This window comes from Chiloscyllium plagiosum, unplaced genomic scaffold, assembly GCF_037043375.1.
Source record: "Chiloscyllium plagiosum isolate Xiang-an unplaced genomic scaffold, Cpla_swu_hap1 HiC_scaffold_28, whole genome shotgun sequence".
NCBI classification, from domain to species: domain Eukaryota; kingdom Metazoa; phylum Chordata; class Chondrichthyes; order Orectolobiformes; family Hemiscylliidae; genus Chiloscyllium; species Chiloscyllium plagiosum.
In genome coordinates this window covers 3,678,566-3,698,616 of record NW_028270166.1, presented here as the reverse complement: position 1 = coordinate 3,698,616, position 20,051 = coordinate 3,678,566, and the positions used below count along the sequence as shown (strand labels likewise).

The 20,051-nt window shown below is 42.6% G+C and overlaps 1 protein-coding gene across 4 annotated transcripts in view; it reads right to left on the bottom strand.

Moving 5' to 3' along the window:
* Positions 1-764: 764 nt before the first annotated feature.
* crlf1b (cytokine receptor-like factor 1b) overlaps positions 765-20,051 on the bottom strand; it is a 56,261-nt gene continuing 36,974 nt past the window's right edge. The window contains exons 5-9 of one of the 4 annotated variants that reach the window (XM_087975895.1): positions 8,916-9,073; positions 6,824-6,992; positions 5,616-5,794; positions 4,908-4,980; positions 765-1,376 (exon numbers count right to left, since the gene is read on the bottom strand). In XM_087975895.1, coding sequence (XP_087832021.1) covers positions 1,360-1,376; positions 4,908-4,980; positions 5,616-5,794; positions 6,824-6,992; positions 8,916-9,073 — 596 coding nt within the window. In that variant the 3' untranslated portion in view covers positions 765-1,359. Of the gene's footprint in view, positions 1,377-4,889; positions 4,981-5,615; positions 5,795-6,823; positions 6,993-8,915; positions 9,074-20,051 lie in introns of all 4 variants that reach the window. The other 3 variants (XM_087975896.1, XM_087975898.1, XM_087975897.1) reach the window with 3 other exon arrangements.

Here is a 20,051-nt window from a genome sequence, read left to right as displayed (position 1 = left end):
CACATGTTTAGTGCCTCATCCTCTAAAAATGTTCACTCACTTTGCTAATAGCTTGTTGCAGCAGCGTGTACTATCTACAAGATGCACTGCAGGAACTTGGCGAGGCTTTGCTGGCACCTTCTAAACCTGTGAACTCTACCACCCAAATGAAGCGCCACGACCTGTAAGTTCCCCTCCAGTCACTCTCCATTCTGATTTGGAACTATATTACTATTCCTTTAGTATCGCTGGGTCAATATCCTGTGACTTGCTTCCTACACTACACTAACTGCAGTAGCTGAATTACTGGCACAGGCAGTAATGTTAATGACCTGTGAATGATTGAATAAAGAAGCCAAATTCCATAATCTTACTGACTGTTGGTACAGGTTTGAGGAGCCAAACGACTCAGTCCTGATCCTATTGACCTTATCAAATGCTTTAGTCAAATCTTTTCCTTTAGTTCTTCATGGGATATGGGCATCACTGGGCAGCATTCATTGCCCATCCTTGGATGTCCTAATGGTCAGTGCAATAATTTATTCTGCCCTTTACAATACAAACCCTCCCCAAACGAGGAGGGGCACAAATTGATCCTAAAACCCCACATCACCCTGGGGTGGCATCTCCTAAGTTTCTGTGCCACTTGTGGTTGAGCACCTCTTGCAGCAGTTCACCCACTGAACTATCTGTGAAGGTAGGATCTGACAATCACTTAGGGCTTCCAAGAGTCTCTGCTTTTGCTGTCTAGAATTTTGCTTCAAAGGAAAATCTTAACATTTAACAATATTAAAATGGTTTATTAGAAAGTAAACAAATGATCAATCCCAAATATTTTGGTTCAGTCGCTTTTTGCATTCACATGCAAAGACATAGTTCCCGTACTGGGCGGATTTTCCTCAGAACTTTAAGTACTCTATCGTGCTGAGATTTTGGACTATTTAACAACACTTTACTTAAAGAACAGACTTCACAAGAAATTTTATAAAACAAAAATGAACACCAAACTACACAAAGGGGATGTTAGGAACAAGAAATAGACATGAGTGCTAAAGGCTCTGAAAACACAACTGAAAGACAAGATTGTTAAATATGAAATGTTGACCATTAGTTAGAGGAATGGCCTCCAACCCCAGTAATGGATTTGATTATAGATTTCTGAAGTGAACTCTCAGTGTCTCAACACTTGCTGTCACTAAATCAGCTTGTATATCTTTCTTTAATGAATGAATACACATATGGGAGTGTTTGTAACTGCTCTGTGACTAACAATGAGAATGAAGGGTTGGGATGGCTGCTGGTGCTTCACACATTCATGTTGGATCAAAGACCAATCCTCCCCCAAAAGGGATCTGTCCTTTTGAAGAAGAATCTCTGGAGTTACCGGCCTGGAGAATCTGAAATAGAAGTAGAGAAATATGGTTCACAAAGAGCTAAGTGAATAAAGACAGCAAGATATACAGAGCAATAAATAAAACCACAGACAAAGACAGCGAGACACTGAAAATCCTATTATTGACATCCTGAATGGTTGTTAAGTCTCCAGGATAACTCTATAGGCTCCAACATTCAAAATTAATCTCCAGGGCAGGGGTGTGAGCAACACATAGAAAATATATCGGCAGAAGAATCATATTGGACGTGAAAAGTTAACTCTCCAAGATGCTGCTGAGTTTCTCCAGCACTTCCTGTTTTTATTTTAGAAAATGTAAGAGGACGTCAACAACATGTTTTTCTTATTTCTTTAATGTCTGTTCATTAAAAGTCTGCTTGGATTGGTTTCTTTAATACAACTGACTTGCATCCAGGATTGCTTCAGGGGGCAGTTAACTTTGTAAACTGGAGAGGCTGGGAATGTGGCCCAATCACGGTTAACAAAATAAAGATAGTGTTTGTTCCAATGAAGAGTTGTATAAAGTTGCTAGAAAAGATAGCAAGCCTGAGAACTGGGAACAGTTTAGAATTCAAAGGAGACATTAGGATGATTAAGAAGAAAAATAGAAGTATGAGAGTAAACCTGCAAGGAACATAGAAACACTGAAGGGTTTGCTTTTATGAGTTTTTAAAAAAATGAGTGAAGACCAATGTAGACCCCTTACAGCCTGAAGTGAGAGAATTAATTATGAATAACAAGGAAATGGCAAAACAATTAAACAATGATTTGGAGATGCCGGTGTTGGACAAGGGTGTACAAAGTTAAAAATCACAACAATCAATAGACAGGAGGGTTCCTTCCCAGTTGGGAACACTTCAGCGGTCCAGGACATTCGACCTCAGACCTTCGGGTGACCATCCTCCAAGGCGGACTTCGGGACAGGCAGCAGCGAAAAGTGGCCGAGCAGAGGCTGATAGCTAAGTTCGGTACTCATAGGGAGGGCCTCAACCGGGACCTTGGGTTCATGTCACATTACAGGTGACCACCATTGCACTATACACACGCACAGATACTGCTATACACACACACACACACACACAGGCACTCCTATACACACGGACACCCATATACACAGACGCGCACACAGACACCCACACACCCTTACAGACACACATACGTGCACCCCCTCACAGACTTAAGACACTCTGCACTCACTACACACGCACACACACTTTCTCACACTCACAACCCCCAACCCAGACAGACACACACCCACATGCACACATATATTTTGAAGGTTGAATTTGTACTTGCAGGGTTACATTGTACTTTGCTCAAAAACTGCATGCATTCATGTAGAACTCGGAGCTCAAAACCTGCATGAATTTATGTAAAACTCCGTTATCTCACTTTTTAGATTAGAATCAATCTAAACATCATGGCATAGACAGAGAACACAGGGGGCTAACACCATCAACATATTCATAATTCATAAAGATATACAGCATGGAAATAGACCCTTCGGTCCAACCCGTCCATGCCGATCAGATATCCCAGTCCAATCTAGTCCCACCAGCCAGGACCCGGCCCATATCCCTCCAAACCTTTTCTATTCATTTACCTATCCAAATGCATCTTAAATGTTGCAATTGTACCAGCCTCCACCACTTATTCTGGCAGCTCATTCCATACACGTACCACCCTCTGCGTGAAAAAGTTGCCTTATCACCCATTGTTAACAGCTAACCTGAGAATGCAACTTTTAAAAAAAGGTTTTGTGATTATCACATGAAAGAAGTAAAACTATCATGGTATTCTAACAGATGAAAGGCTTAACAGACAATCAATTTTTCAATGTATAATTTCAGTTACATCACACTGTAAATTTTTGCTATAAATTCTGTGTTAGGATTGAGCCCTCCACTATCACCTGATGAAGGAGCGACGCTCCGAAAGCTAGTGTGCTTCCAATTAAACCTGTTGGACTATAACCTGGTGTTGTGTGATTTTTAACAATTAAACAATGACTTTTTCAGTCTTCACAAAAGAAGACCTAAATAGAAATGCTAGGATCATTTCAGAAGGAGGAGTTGAAGGAAATCAGTATTTGGCAAAAAAGTAAACAAATTAATAGGACTGAGAGCCAATAAATCCCTAGCGCCTGACAATCTGCATGCCAGGGTATGAAAGAAGGGGCCATGGAAATTGTGGATGTATTGTTTGTCATCTTCCAAAATCCTGTAGATTCTGGCAGGTTTTAGCATAGCGAATGTAACTCCTCTACTTAAAAAAGGGGGCAAATAGAAACAGAAATTTCCAACTTGAATGCCTGATAGCAGTTGTAGGAAAATTGCTGCAAGCATTGGGTTCCAGCTATTCACAATGTTAATAACTTGGATGAGGGAATCAAGTATAATCTCGGAGTATGCTGATGACATAAAACTAGGTGGGAGTTTGAATGGAGAGGAGGAAATTGGGCGGCAAGGTGGCTCAGTGATTAGCCCTACTGCTTCACAGCACCGGGAACCTGGGTTTGATTCCACCCTCGGATGATCATGCAAACTCCACACAGACATTTTCCCTTTGTCTACGTGGGTTTCTGCTGAGTGTTCTAGCTTCCAGCAGGATGTGTAGGTTAGGTGGATTGGCCATGCTAAGTTGCTCATACGTGTCCAGGGGATGTGCAGGTTGTGTGGATTGGCCATGCTAAGTTGCCCATAGTGTCAAGGGATGTGGAGGTTTGGTGGATTGGCCATGCTAAGTTGTCCATAGTATCCAAGGATGTGTAGGTTAGGTGGATTGGCCATGGGAAATTTAGGATTACAGGGATGGGGTGGGGGGTGTGGATCTGGGCAGGATGCTCTTCGGACAGTCAATCTAGACTCAGTGGGCCGAATGGCCTGCTTCCACGCTGTAGGGATTCTGTTCTATGACTGAAGACAGGAGTATTATTTATCCCTTTCTAAGGGTCAGGAGGAAAGGTTCGTGGATTGATGAGAAGAAATTGGGTGTCAAGCGTTATGGGGTGAGTGCAGAATTGTGATGTTGAGACAAAGGATCATGTTGAATGGCAGAGAGAGCTTGATGGGCTGAATAATCTCCTGCTCCTATTTTCAATGTTTCTGGATTGAAGAAGTTTAAAATGTGATTTAATGGATGTGTTCAAAATCATGAAGGGTTCAAGTAGAATAAATAAAACAGAATTCATTTCAGAGAGAAGAAGGTCAGTAACTAGAGGGAGTGCAGGTTTAAGAGAATTTGCAAAAGAACAGCAGGAATTAGGGAGGTATGGGAGAACTATTTCTATTCAGCAAGTAAATCTGGAACATGCTGCCCTAGAGGAAGCATATTCAATCGTCATTTTCAAAGGGGATTTGGAGAAATATTTGCTGAGCTATGGGAAAGAGCATTGGCCTGCGGGAAATATTAGGTTCCGAGGAAGTGTCACTGAACCTGAAACGTTATCTCTGATTTCTCTCAACAGTGTTGTGCTCACTCTCTCTTAACTGATTTGTTATAGTAATCACTCACTTACCAGCTTAATCTGACTCACCTTCCTGCAGTCCAATGAAAACGGCGACTTCTTGGTTCTGGGAGAAGAGAAAGGGCGGAAGAGTCAATGATGGCTGAGAACAAGAGAGGATTCGTGTTGGTGAAAGTGGAGGCAGCAGAGGTGACCGTTTATAATCTGCTGTTTTCTTTCTTCACTGGAGCCCAAAGGCTTGAAAGTAGGTGAACACCCACCTATCCCTGCAGGGCCCAACTTTAGCACCACTCTGCACCTGATTGTGATGCTCCATAACTGCTCAACATGTGCTTAATGGGCATTGGGTTTGTGGCCCATCCCAGAGGCCTATAATCTAAGCTGAACATTCCCAGTGCAGTACAAAGGGCGTGCTGTACTGTCAAAGCTACTGTCTTTATTAAAGCAATGCCAGTCTGATGTTTTGGGTGGATGTGAGAGCTCTGCTGGGAACTATTCCACAGATGAGTTGTCTCCTAGTCAATATTTATCCCTCAACTAATATTAAGAAAATTATATGACTATCTCATCTTTTGACACATTACAATCGGTGGGATCTTGGTTTGTACAAATTGGTAAACATGTTTCCGATGTTCCAACCATGACTACAGTTCCAGAGAGGTACATTATTGTTGACAACACTCCAATATTTTAAAAGGCACTATGCAAATGCAAACCATTGCAGTGTTTGCCTGTTCTGCAAGGACACTAGCCAGAGTCTGTCAGTTATGTGTGTACCTGGTTCCGTGTCTTGTGCGATTTCTGCAGCCAAACACGCCATTGGTCGTATAGTTTGATGTTCAGAGCAGCGCAGCCGTAGGCATGTTTCTTAACCCAGCCAAAAAACTGCTTGAGCTCACGCCGCAGATTGGAGCTGCTCTCCCCACTCTTCTGGTAGCACGTACCACCGGATCTCTCTGCCAAGACACCGGGGGAGCCTTGCTAATTAGCTCATTGTGAAAAGACAACATACTGAAAATCAATGCTTCCACCACACCATTGAAACCCAAACAACTCACTATCCTGTCTGTTTACACTGCCTTTGATCATGTTAGATACAGAGTAAAGATCCATCTACTCTTTTAAACTGAAAGTGAAGCTCCCTAGACACTGCCTCCATCGAACACTCCCAGGGCAGGAGCAGCACAGGATTAGATAAGTAAACCTCTAACCTTCCTCTATCCTTTCAAGCTGAGAGTAAAGGGAAAGTAACGCCTCCCCTGCTTTTTCAAACATAAAGCTCTCTCTACACGGTCCCTATCGTACACTCCCACCACAAGTATAGCAACAGGTTAAATACAGACTAAACTCCCTCTTTTAAACTGAACATAAAGCTTCCTTGACACTGTTCCCATCAAATACTCTCATGATGAGGATGGTATGGGGTTTGATACACAGTAAACCACACTCTACTCTTCCAACTAAAAGAAAAGCTTCCTCTACACTGTTCACATCAACACAGGTAAAGCACATGCTTTCTCGACACTGTCCCCATTAAACACCCCAGGACAAGGACAACATGGGGTTAGATACAGAGGAAAGCTCCCTTTACTATTTTAAACTTGAAATAAATCTTCCTCTATGCTGTCTTCATCAAACACTCCTAAGACAGGTACAGTATGGGATTAGATACAGAGGAAAGCTCCCTTTACTATTTTAAACTTGAAGTAAAGCTCTTTCTATTGTGTCTTCATCAAATACTCCCAGGACAGGTACAGCATTTTGTTAGATATGGAGTTAAATCTCTACATTGCCCCTTTAATATCCTTGAACCAAGCTTCAGCAGTTGATCCACTGTAACCCTTCTACCCTATTGCATTGTTACCCCCTCTCTGGTTTGCCTGCCTATTGTTGAATTTGGGACCGCTCTGTGCTGTGGATTTGGGTCCCTGCATTTTTGATTTTTTATCATATTCAGAAAATGGAAAGTGCAAAGAAATAGTCACCATTCCGGGGGGTGGAGGCAGCTGTGGGGATGCTCCATTCACTCCAAATCCCAGCTTTCCTTGAACCGTAAATGCCAACAGGGTTACAACGCACCTGGACAAAATACACAGTGCCCGGTCGCAGCCCTGCCAGCCGGCACAGGGTCTGGTTTCCAATGTCATCCACAACCTGCAGTCAGAAAGTGGCAGAGAGTGGCTTACATTATGTGGGCAGGGAGCTTCTTGATTAGGAAGGGAATCAAAGGTTATAGGGAGAAGGCAGGGAAAAGGTATCAGCAATGGAGCAGACTGAATGGGCCAAATGTCCTCATTCTGCATCTATATCTAATGGTTTTACTCACCTGTCATGTTTGGAAGACTACGGGGTGATCTAATTAACATGTTTAAGATGGCTGAAGGAACTGAAAGGGTCAATAGAGATATTTTTCTCCGGGTGATAGAACCCAGAGCAGATGTGCGGTAATGGTAGTGTAGCACTTAGCTAGTTATGCAGAGATGCAGGCTGTTTCTTTGGAGATATTGGATTCAAATCCCAGCGTAGCAGAGGGGGAATTTAAATGCAGTTGGAATTCAAAGCTACTGCCAGTGACGGTGACCATATGAACTATCAACAGTTGTTGTAAAAACCCATCTCGTTCATTAATGCCCTTTAAGGGGAGAATGTGACTCCAGCCCCACAGCAACAAGGTTAGTTCTTAACTGCAAGCCACTCAGTCCAAGGGCAATTACAGACGAGCAACAAATGTTAGTCTCATCATTAAAAGGGAGAACAAAATACAAGGGACAAGGATAGACAATGCAAAGTGGGGTGTTGTCACAGAGAACTTCTTCACCTTTTAGGACAGAGATGAGGAGAAACTTCTTCACTCAGAGAGTGGTGGCTGTGTGGAATGCTCTGCCCCGGAGGGCAGTGGAGGCCCAGTCTCTGGATTCATTTAAGAAAGAGTTGGATAGAGCTCTCAAGGATTGTGGAATCAAGGGTTATGGAGATAAGGCAGGAACAGGATACTGATTAAGGATGATCAGCCATGATCATATTGAATGGTGGTGCTGGCTCGAAGGGCAGAATGGCCTACTCCTGCACCTATTGTCTATTGTCTCACACAAAAAGGACCCGAAACCTGGAGCTCCACCCCATTAACCTGTTGAAGCTCAAGGGCAGGTGGAAATTTCAGACAGTTGGGTTATTGATGGGTGAGGAAGCTAATGGATATCGTCCCAGGATGTGTAAACAGCTAGGATACAGATCAGCTGTAACCTCATTTCTGTGCATATTGAGTGAAACCTGCAGTGCTGACCCAGGACTTCATCAATACTGTCCTCTTGCCCCTGCTTGGATTTGCAGAGCTTTCCCTGCTGCTATTTCAATCAGTGTTTGTCTGCAGCTCTGGGCACTCAGCAGCAGCAGGAGGTTGGACCATAGGAGCCATCACAGTTCAGTTCAACCTAACCTTGAATAAGGTACATGTACAACACACAGCTAATTACTTAGGTGTGTACATGGCCACACATATACTCAGAAACACGTATATATGACAACACATACAACACAGGGTGGCACGGTAGCTCAGTGGTTAGCACTGCTGCCTCACAGCACCAGGGACCTGGTTTGATTCCAACCTCGGGCAACTGTGTGGAGTCTGCAATTCTCTCCGCATCTGCGTGAGTTTCATCCGGGTGCTCTGGCTTCCTCCCACAGTCCAAAGATGTGCAGGATGGGTGAATTAGTCATGCTAAATTGCCCATAGTGTTCAGGGATGTGTAGGTTAGGTACATGATTCAGGGCTAAATGTAGGGGAATGGGTCTGGGTGAGATACACTTTGGAAGGTCAGTGTGGACTTGTTGGGCCGAAGGGCCTGTTTCCACACAGTAGGGCTTCTAATTCTAATTCTTCAATCTGTAAGCATAGCTGTATGCATACACATCTATACGGTCACAGGCATACTTTTGTGTACACATATCAAGAGAGGTTCCAGGACAGAGATGGTGATCTGGAATTTTGGCTGAATTTCCCCTCCCTAATAGACAATCAAAAACTATGTGCCTTCATTTTGTTATCCCACCCCTGCACAGTGGCCCAGCCCCTTTTACCTTCCACTCAGTGCTGTCCTCCACACGATAACGGATCTGATACTTGGCCTGAAAGAGGAAGTCTCTCAATGCAGGCGGGGAGCTCCAACGGACACTGAGCTGGTCCTCCAGATCACCAACCCGATTCACCTGGACGTCAAATGGAGCATCCGTGGTAACTGTTTCAAACAGTAAACAACCACAAGGCTACATTAGTGCAATGTGTCCCAAAGCTGTGAGTGTTTGTGTGTCTTTAAAACAGAGGACTGTGTCCCAGCATTGACTGTGTATGTGTGTATATATAAAACAGGGGACTGTGTCCCAGCATTGACTGTGTATGTGTGTATATATAAAACAGGGGACTGTGTCCCAGCATTGACTGTGTGTATGTACGTGTATATAACAAGGGGCTGTGTCTCAGCATTGACTGTGTGTGTGTATATAACAAGGGACAGTGTCTCAACATCGACTGTGTGTATAAATATATAACAAGGGACTGTGTCTCAGCATTGACTGTGTGTGTGTATATAAAACAAGGGACTGTGTCTCAGCATTGACTGTGTGTGTGCATATATGTAACAGGGGACTGTGTCACAGCATTGACTGTGTGTGTGTATATATAACAGGGGACTGTGTCCCAGCATTGACTGTGTATGTGTATATATAAAACAGGGGACTGTGTCACAGCATTGACTCTGTGTGTGTGTGTATATATATATATATAAAACAGGGGACTGTGTCGCAGTATTGACTATGTATATGTGTATATATCACAGGGGACTGTGTCACTGCATTGACTGTGTGTCTGTATATATATAAGACAGGGACTGTGTCACAGCATTGACTGTGTGTGTGTGTATATATAAGAGGGACTGTGTCCCAGCATTGACTGTGTGTGTATATATAAAACTGGGGACTGTATCACAGCATCGACTGTGTGTGTTTATATAACAAGGATCTCTGTCTCAGCATCGACTGTGTGTGTGTGTGTATATAACAAGGGACTGTGTCTCAGCATTGACTGTGTATGTGTGTGTGTATAACAAGGAACTGTGTCTCAGTATTGACTGCGTGTGTATATAAAACAAGGTACTGTGTCTCAGCATTGACTGTGTGTGTGCATATATTAGGTTAGATATTAGATTACAGTGTGGAAACAGGCCCTTCAGCCCAACAAGTCCACACCGACCCGCCGAAGCACAAACCACCCATACCCCTACATTTACCCCTTACCTAACACTACGGAAATTTAGCATGGCCAATTCACCTGACCTGTACATCTTTGGACTGTGGGAGGAAACCGGAGCACCCGGAGGAAACCCACACAGACACAGGGAGAATGTGCAAACCCCACACAGTCAGTCGCCTGAGGCGGGAATTGAACCCGGGTCTCTGGCGCTGTGAGGCAGCAGTGCTAACCACTGTGCCACCGTGCCGCCCACAAATATGTAAGCGGGGACTGTGTCGCATCATTAACTGTGTGTGTGTGTGTATATATATAAAACAGGGGACTGAGTCCCAGCATTGACTGTGTATGTGTGTACATTTAAAACATGGGACAGTGTCACAGCATTGACTGTGTGTGTGTGTGTATATAAAACAGGGAACTGTGTCGCAGCATTGACTGTGTATGTGTGTATATAACAAGGGACTGTGTCACAGCATTGACTGTGTGTGTGTATATATAACAGGGGACTGTGTCCCAGCATTGACTGTGTATGTGTGTGTATATATATATAACAGGGACTGTGTCGCAGCATTGACTATGTATGTGTGTATATATCACAGGGGACTGTGTCGCTGCATTGACTGTGTGTCTGTATATATATATATATATATATAAAAGACAGGGACTGTGTCACAGCATTGACTGTATGTGTGTATATATATAAGAGGGACTGTGTCCCAGCATTGACTGTGTGTGTGTGTATATATAAAACTGGGGACTGTATCACAGCATCGACTGTCTGTGTTTATATAACAAGGATCTCTGTGTCAGCATCGACTGTGTGTGTGCATGTGTGTATATAACAAGGGACTGTGTCTCAGCGTTGACTGTGTATGTGTGTGTGTGTATAACAAGGAACTGTGTCTCAGTATTGACTGTGTGTGTATATAAAACAAGGGACTGTGTCTCAGCATTGACTGTGTGTGTGCATACATTAGGTTAGATATTAGATTACAGTGTGGAAACAGGCCCTTCGGCCCAACAAGTCCAAACCGACTCGTCGAAGCGCAACCCACCCATACCCCTACATCTACCCCTTACCTAACACTACAGGCAATTTAGCATGGCCAATTCTCCTGACCTGCACATCTTTGGACTGTGGGAGGAAACCGGAGCACCCAGAGGAAACCCACGCAGACACGGGGAGGATGTGCAAATTCCACACAGTCAGTCGCCTGAGGCGGGAATTGAACCCGGGTCTCTGGCGCTGTAAGGCAGCAGTGCTAACCACTGTGCCACCGTGCCGCCCACAAATATGTAAGCGTGGACTGTGTTGTAGCATTGACTGTGTGTGTGTGTATATATAAAACAGGGGACTGTGTCCCAGCATTGACTGTGTATGTGTGTATATAAAACAGGGGACTATGTCACAGCATTGAATGTATATGTGTATATATAAAACAGGGGTCTGTGTCCCAGCATTGGCTGTGTGTGTGTGTATATATAAAACAAGGGACTGTGTCTCAGCATTAACTGTGTGTGTATATAACAAGGGACTGTGTCTCAGCATTAACTGTGTGTGTATATAACAAGGGACTGTATCTCAGCATCGACTGTGTGTGTATATATAACAAGGGACTGTGTCTCAGCATTGACTGTGTGTGTATATAACAAGGGACTGTGTCTCAGCATCGACTGTGTGTGTATATAACAAGAGACTGTGCCTCAGCATTGACTGTATGTGTGTGTATATAACAAGGGACTGTATCTCAAGATTGACTGTGTGTGTATGTGTGTGTGTGTATATAACAAGGGACTGCGTCTCGGCATTCACTCTGTGTGTGCATACATATAACAGGGGACTGTGTCACAGCATTGACTGTGTGTGTGTGTCTGTATATATAAAACAGGGGACTGTGTCCCACATTGACTGTGTATGTGTATATATAAAACAGGGGTCTGTGTCACAGTATTGACTGTATGTGTATATATATATAAAATAGGGACTGTGTTGCAGCATTGACTGTGTGTGTATATAACAAGGGATTGTGTCTCAGCATTGACTGTGTGTCTATATATAACAAGGGACTGTGTCTCAAGATTGACTGTGTGTGTGTATATAACAAGGGACTGTGTCTCAGCATTGACTGTGTGTGTGTGTCTTTAAAACAGTGGACTGTGTCGCAGCATTGAATGTGTGTGTGTATATATAACAGGGGACTATGTCCCAGCATTGACTGTGTATGTGTATATATAAAACAGGGGACTGTGTCACAGCATTGACTGTGTGTGTATATATATAACAGGGGACTGTGTCGCAGCATTGACTATGTGTGTATATATAACAGGGGACTGTGTCGCAGCATTGACTGTGTGTGTATATATATAACAGGGGACTGTGTCGCAGCATTGACTGTGTGTGTATATATAAAACAGGGGACTGTGTCACAGCATTGACTGTGTGTGTATATATATAACAGGGGACTGTGTCGCAGCATTGACTATGTTTGTGTGTATATAACAAGGAACTGTGCCTCGGCATTGACTGTGTGTGTATATAACAAGGGACTGTGTCTCAGCATTGGCTCTGTGTGTGTGTATATAACAAGAGACTGTGTCTGTATATATAAAACAGTGGACTGTGTCCCAGCATTGACTGTATATGTGTGTATATAACAAGGAACTGTGTCTCAGCATTGACTGTGTGTGTATATAACAAGAGACAGTGCCTCAGCATTGACTGTGTGTGTGTGTATATAACAAGGGACTGTGTCTCAGCATTGACTGTGTGTATGTATATAACAAGGGACTGTGGCTCAGCATTGACTGTATGTGTGTATATAACAAGGGGTTATGTCTCAGCATTGACTGTGTGTTCTGTATATATAACAAGGGACTGTGTCTCAAGATTGACTCTGTGCGTGTGTGTGGGTGTGTGTGTGTAAGGGACTGTGTCTCATCATTGACTGTGTGTGTGCATACATATAACAGAGGACTGTGTCCCAGCATTGACTGTGTCTGTGTATATATAAAACAGGGGACTGTGTCACAGCATTGACTATTTGTGTGTGTATGTGTGTGTGTGTATATATAAAACAAGGGACTGTGTCTCAGCATCAACTGTGTGTGTATATATAACAAGGGACTGTATCTCAGCATTGACTCTGTGTGTGTGTATATATATGTAAAACAGGGGACTCTGTCCCAGCATTGACTGTGTATGTGTGTGTGTATATATAACAAGAGACTGTGTCTCAAGATTGACTGTGTGTGTGTATATATATATAAAACATGGGACTGTGTCACAGCATTGACTATTTGTGTGTGTGTGTATATATAAAACAAGGGACTATGTCTCAGCATCAACTGTGTGTGTATATATAACAAGGGACTGTGTCTCAGCATTGACTGCGTGTGTGTGTGCATATATATGTAAAACAGGGGACTCTGTCCCAGCATTGACTGTGTATGTGTGTGTGCATATATATGTAAAACAGGGGACTCTGTCCCAGCATTGACTGTGTATGTGTGTGTGTATATATACATAAAATAGGGGATGTGTCACAGCATTGTGTGTGTGTATATATATATATATATATATATATAAAAGACAGGGGACTGTGTCACAGCATTGACTGTGTATGTGTGTATATAAAACAGGGGACTTTGCCGCAGCGTTGACTGTGTGTGTGTCTGTATATACAGCAGGGAACCGTGTCCCAGCATTGACTGTGTGTGTATATATAAAAAACAGGGGACTGTGTCCCAGCATTGACTGTATGTGTGTGTGTATATATAACAAGAGCCTGTGTCTCAGCATCGACTGTGTGTGTGTATATAACAAGGGACTGTGTCTAAGCATTGACTGTGTATATGTATATCACAAGGGACTGTGGCTCAGCATTGACTGTGTCTGTGTATATATTCCTGAAGAAGGGCTTATGCCCGAAATGTCGATTCTCCTGTTCCTTGGATGCTGCTTGACCTGCTGCACTTTTCCAGCAACACATTTTCAGCTCTGTGTATATATAACAAGGGACTGTGTCTCAGCATCGACTGTGTGTGTGTATATAACAAGGGACTGTGTCTCAGCATTGACTGTGTGTGTGTATATAACAAGGGGCTGTGTCTAAGCATCAACTCTGTGTGTGTATATAACAAGGGACTGTGTCTCAGCATTGACTGTGTGTGTATAAGACAAGGGACTGTGTCACAGCATTGACTGTGTGTGTATATATATATATATATATATAAAACAGGGGACTGTGTCACAGCATTGACTGTGTATGTGTGTATATATAACAGGGGACTGTGTCCCAGCATTGACTGTGTCTGTGTATATATAAAACAGGGGACTGTGTCACAGCATTGACTATTTGTGTGTGTATGTGTGTGTGTGTATATATAAAACAAGGGACTGTGTCTCAGCATCAACTGTGTGTGTATATATAACAAGGGACTGTATCTCAGCATTGACTCTGTGTGTGTGTGTGTGCATATATATGTAAAACAGGGGTCTCTGTCCCAGCATTGACTGTGTATGTGTGTGTGTATATATAACAAGAGACTGTGTCTCAAGATTGACTGTGTGTGTGTGTATATATATAAAACATGGGACTGTGTCACAGCATTGACTATTTGTGTGTGTGTGTATATATAAAACAAGGGACTATGTCTCAGCATCAACTGTGTGTGTATATATAACAAGGGACTGTGTCTCAGCATTGACTGCGTGTGTGTGTGCATATATATGTAAAACAGGGGACTCTGTCCCAGCATTGACTGTGTATGTGTGTGTGCATATATATGTAAAACAGGGGACTCTGTCCCAGCATTGACTGTGTATGTGTGTGTGTATATATACATAAAATAGGGGATGTGTCACAGCATTGTGTGTGTGTATATATATATATATATATATATATAAAAGACAGGGGACTGTGTCACAGCATTGACTGTGTATGTGTGTATATAAAACAGGGGACTTTGCCGCAGCGTTGACTGTGTGTGTGTCTGTATATACAGCAGGGAACCGTGTCCCAGCATTGACTGTGTGTGTATATATAAAAAACAGGGGACTGTGTCCCAGCATTGACTGTATGTGTGTGTGTATATATAACAAGAGCCTGTGTCTCAGCATCGACTGTGTGTGTGTATATAACAAGGGACTGTGTCTAAGCATTGACTGTGTATATGTATATCACAAGGGACTGTGGCTCAGCATTGACTGTGTCTGTGTATATATTCCTGAAGAAGGGCTTATGCCCGAAATGTCGATTCTCCTGTTCCTTGGATGCTGCTTGACCTGCTGCACTTTTCCAGCAACACATTTTCAGCTCTGTGTATATATAACAAGGGACTGTGTCTCAGCATCGACTGTGTGTGTGTATATAACAAGGGACTGTGTCTCAGCATTGACTGTGTGTGTGTATATAACAAGGGGCTGTGTCTAAGCATCAACTCTGTGTGTGTATATAACAAGGGACTGTGTCTCAGCATTGACTGTGTGTGTATAAGACAAGGGACTGTGTCACAGCATTGACTGTGTGTGTATATATATATATATATATATATAAAACAGGGGACTGTGTCACAGCATTGACTGTGTATGTGTGTATATATAACAGGGGACTGTGTCCCAGCATTGACTGTGTCTGTGTATATATAAAACAGGGGACTGTGTCACAGCATTGACTATTTGTGTGTGTATGTGTGTGTGTGTATATATAAAACAAGGGACTGTGTCTCAGCATCAACTGTGTGTGTATATATAACAAGGGACTGTATCTCAGCATTGACTCTGTGTGTGTGTGTGTGCATATATATGTAAAACAGGGGTCTCTGTCCCAGCATTGACTGTGTATGTGTGTGTGTATATATAACAAGAGACTGTGTCTCAAGATTGACTGTGTGTGTGTGTATATATATAAAACATGGGACTGTGTCACAGCATTGACTATTTGTGTGTGTGTGTATATATAAAACAAGGGACTATGTCTCAGCATCAACTGTGTGTGTATATATAACAAGGGACTGTGTCTCAGCATTGACTGCGTGTGTGTGTGCATATATATGTAAAACAGGGGACTCTGTCCCAGCATTGACTGTGTATGTGTGTGTGTATATATAATAAGAGACTGTGTCTCAGCATTGACTGTGTGTGTGCATGTGTGTGTGTATATATACATAAAATAGGGGATGTGTCACAGCATTGTGTGTGTGTATATATATATATATATATATATATAAAAGACAGGGGACTGTATCACAGCATTGACTGTGTATGTGTGTATATAAAACAGGGGACTTTGCCGCAGCGTTGACTGTGTGTGTGTGTCTGTATATACAGCAGGGAACCGTGTCCCAGCATTGACTGTGTGTGTATATATAAAAAACAGGGGACTGTGTCCCAGCATTGACTGTATGTGTGTGTGTATATATAACAAGAGCCTGTGTCTCAGCATCGACTGTGTGTGTGTATATAACAAGGGACTGTGTCTAAGCATTGACTGTGTATATGTATATCACAAGGGACTGTGGCTCAGCATTGACTGTGTCTGTGTATATATTCCTGAAGAAGGGCTTATGCCCGAAATGTCGATTCTCCTGTTCCTTGGATGCTGCTTGACCTGCTGCACTTTTCCAGCAACACATTTTCAGCTCTGTGTATATATAACAAGGGACTGTGTCTCAGCATCGACTGTGTGTGTGTATATAACAAGGGACTGTGTCTCAGCATTGACTGTGTGTGTGTATATAACAAGGGGCTGTGTCTAAGCATCAACTCTGTGTGTGTATATAACAAGGGACTGTGTCTCAGCATTGACTGTGTGTGTATAAGACAAGGGACTGTGTCACAGCATTGACTGTGTGTGTATATATATATATATATATATATATAAAACAGGGGACTGTGTCACAGCATTGACTGTGTATGTGTGTATATATAACAGGGGACTGTGTCCCAGCATTGACTGTGTGTGTATGTGTGTATATAGAACAGGGGACTGTGTCACAGCATTGACTGTGTATGTGTATGTATAAAACAGGGGACTGTGTCACAGCATTGACTGTGTGTGCGTATATAAAACCGGGGACTGTGTCACAGCATTGACTCTGTGTGTGTATATATATATATATATATATATATATATAAAACAGGGGACTGTGTCCCAGCATTGACTCTGTGTGTGTGAGTGTATATATATATATATATAACAAGGGACTGTGTCACAGCATTGACTGTGTGTGTGTGTATATATCACAGGGGACTATGTCGCAACATTGACTGTGTATGTGTGTATATAACAAGGGACTGTGTGTCAGTATTGACTGTATGTGTGTATATAACAAGGGGTTATGTCTCAGCATTGACTGTGTGTTCTGTATATATAACAAGGGACTGTGTCTCAAGATTGACTCTGTGCGTGTGTGTGGGTGTGTGTGTGTAAGGGACTGTGTCTCATCATTGACTGTGTGTGTGCATACATATAACAGAGGACTGTGTCCCAGCATTGACTGTGTCTGTGTAAATATAAAACAGGGGACTGTGTCACAGCATTGACTATTTGTGTGTGTGTGTGTGTGTGTGTGTATATATATAAAACAAGGGACTGTGTCTCAGCATCAACTGTGTGTGTATATATAACAAGGGACTGTGTCTCAGCATTGACTGTGTGTGTGCATACATATAACAGGGGATTGTGTCTCAGCATTGACTGTGTGTCTGTATATATAACAAGGGACGGTGTCTCAAGATTGACTGTGTGTGTGTGTGTATATATATAAAACAGGGGATTGTGTCACAGCATTGACTGTGTGTGTATATATAAAACAGGGGACTGTGTCGCAGCATTGTCGGTGTATGTGTGTATATATCACAGGGGACTGTGTCGCAGCATTGATTATGTATGAGTGTAAATATCACAGGGGACTGTGTCGCTGCATTGACTGTGTGTATATAGATATATATACATATACATATAATATATATAAGACAGGGGACTGTGTCACAGCATTGACTGTGTGTGTGTATATAAAACAGGGGACAGTGTCGCAGCATTGACTGTGTATGTGTATAGATAAAACAGGAGACTGTGTCTCAGCATTGACTGTTTGTGTGTGTATATAACAAGGGACTGTGTCTCAGCATTGACTGTGTGTGTGTATATATAAAACAAGGGACTGTGTCACAGCATTGACTGTGTATGTGTATATTTAAAACAGGGGACTGTGTCTCAGCATTGACTTAGTGTGTGTGTATATATAAAACAGGGGACTGTGTCTCAGCATTGACTGTGTGTGTGTGTATATTACAAGGGATTGTGTCTCAGCATTGACTGTGTGTCTATATATAACAAGGGACTGTGTCTCAAGATTGACTGTGTGTGTGTGTATATAACAAGGGACTGTGTCTCAGCATTGACTGTGTGTGTGTGTGTGTGTGTATATAAAACAGAGGACTGTGTCCCAGCATTGACTGTGCATGTGTATATATAAAACAGGGCACTGTGTCGCATCATTGACTGTGTATGTGTGTATATATAAAACAGGGGGCTGTGTCCCAGCATTGACTGTGTATGTGTGTATATATAAAACAGGGGACTGTGTCCCAGCATTGACTGTGTATGTGCGTATATATAACAAGGGACTGTGTCTCAGCACTGACTGTATGTGTATATATATAAAACAGGGGACTGTGTCTCAGCATTGACTGTGTGTATATAACAAGGGACTGTGTCTCAGCATCGTCTGTGTGTGTATATATAACAAGGGACTGTGTCTCAGCATTGACTGTGTGTGTGTATATAACAAGGGACTGTGTCTCAGCATCGACTGTGTGTGTGCATACATATTACAGGGGATTGTGTCTCAGCATTGACTGTGTGTCTGTATATATAAAACAGGGGACTGTGTCACAGCATTGTCTGTGTGTGTATATATAAAACAGGGGACTGTGTCGCAGCATTGCCGGTGTATGTGTGTACGTATCACAGGGGACTGTGTCTCAGCATTGCCGGTGTATGTGTGTATATATCACAGGGGACTGTGTCGCAGCATTGACTATGTATGAGTGTAAATATCACAGGGGACTGTGTCGCTGCATTGACTGTGTATATAATATATATATATATAAGACAGGGGACTGTGTCACAGCATTGACTGTGTGTGTGTATATAAAACAGGGGACTGTGTCGCAGCATTGACTGTGTATGCATGTATATAGAACAGGGGACTGTGTCCCAGCATTGACTCTGTGTGTGTGTGTGTGTGTGTATATACATAAAACAGGGGATGTGTCACAGCATTGACTGTGTGTGTGTATATATATAAAACAGGGGTCTGTGCCCCAGCATTGACTGTGTGTGTGTATATATGTAAAACAGGGGACTGTGTCCCAGCATTGACTGTGTGTGTGTGTGTGTATATATATATATATATATATATATATATAACAAGGTACTGTGTTCCAGCATTGACTGTGTGTATATATAACAAGAGACTGTGTCTCAGCATCGACTGTGTGTGTGTATAACAAGGGACTGTGTGTGTATATAACAAGGGACTGGGTCTCAGCATTGACTGTATGTGTGTTTGTATATATAACAAGGGACTGTGTCTTAGCATCGACTGTGTGTGTGTATATAACAAGGGACTGTGTCTCAACATCGACTGTGTGTGTATATATAAAACAAGGGACTCTTTCTCAGCATTGACTGTGTGTGTGTGTATATACAGCAGGGAACAGTATCCCAGTATTGACTGTGTATGTGTGTGTATAACAAGAGACTGTGTCTCAGCATTGACTGTGTGTGTATATATAACAAGAGACTGTGTCTCAGCATCGACTGTGTGTCTGTATATAACAAGGGACTGTGTCTCAGCATCGACTTTGTGTGTGTATATAACAAGGGACTGCGCCTCAGCATCGACTATGTATGTGTATATAACAAGGAACTGTGTCTCAGCATCGACTGTGTATGTATATA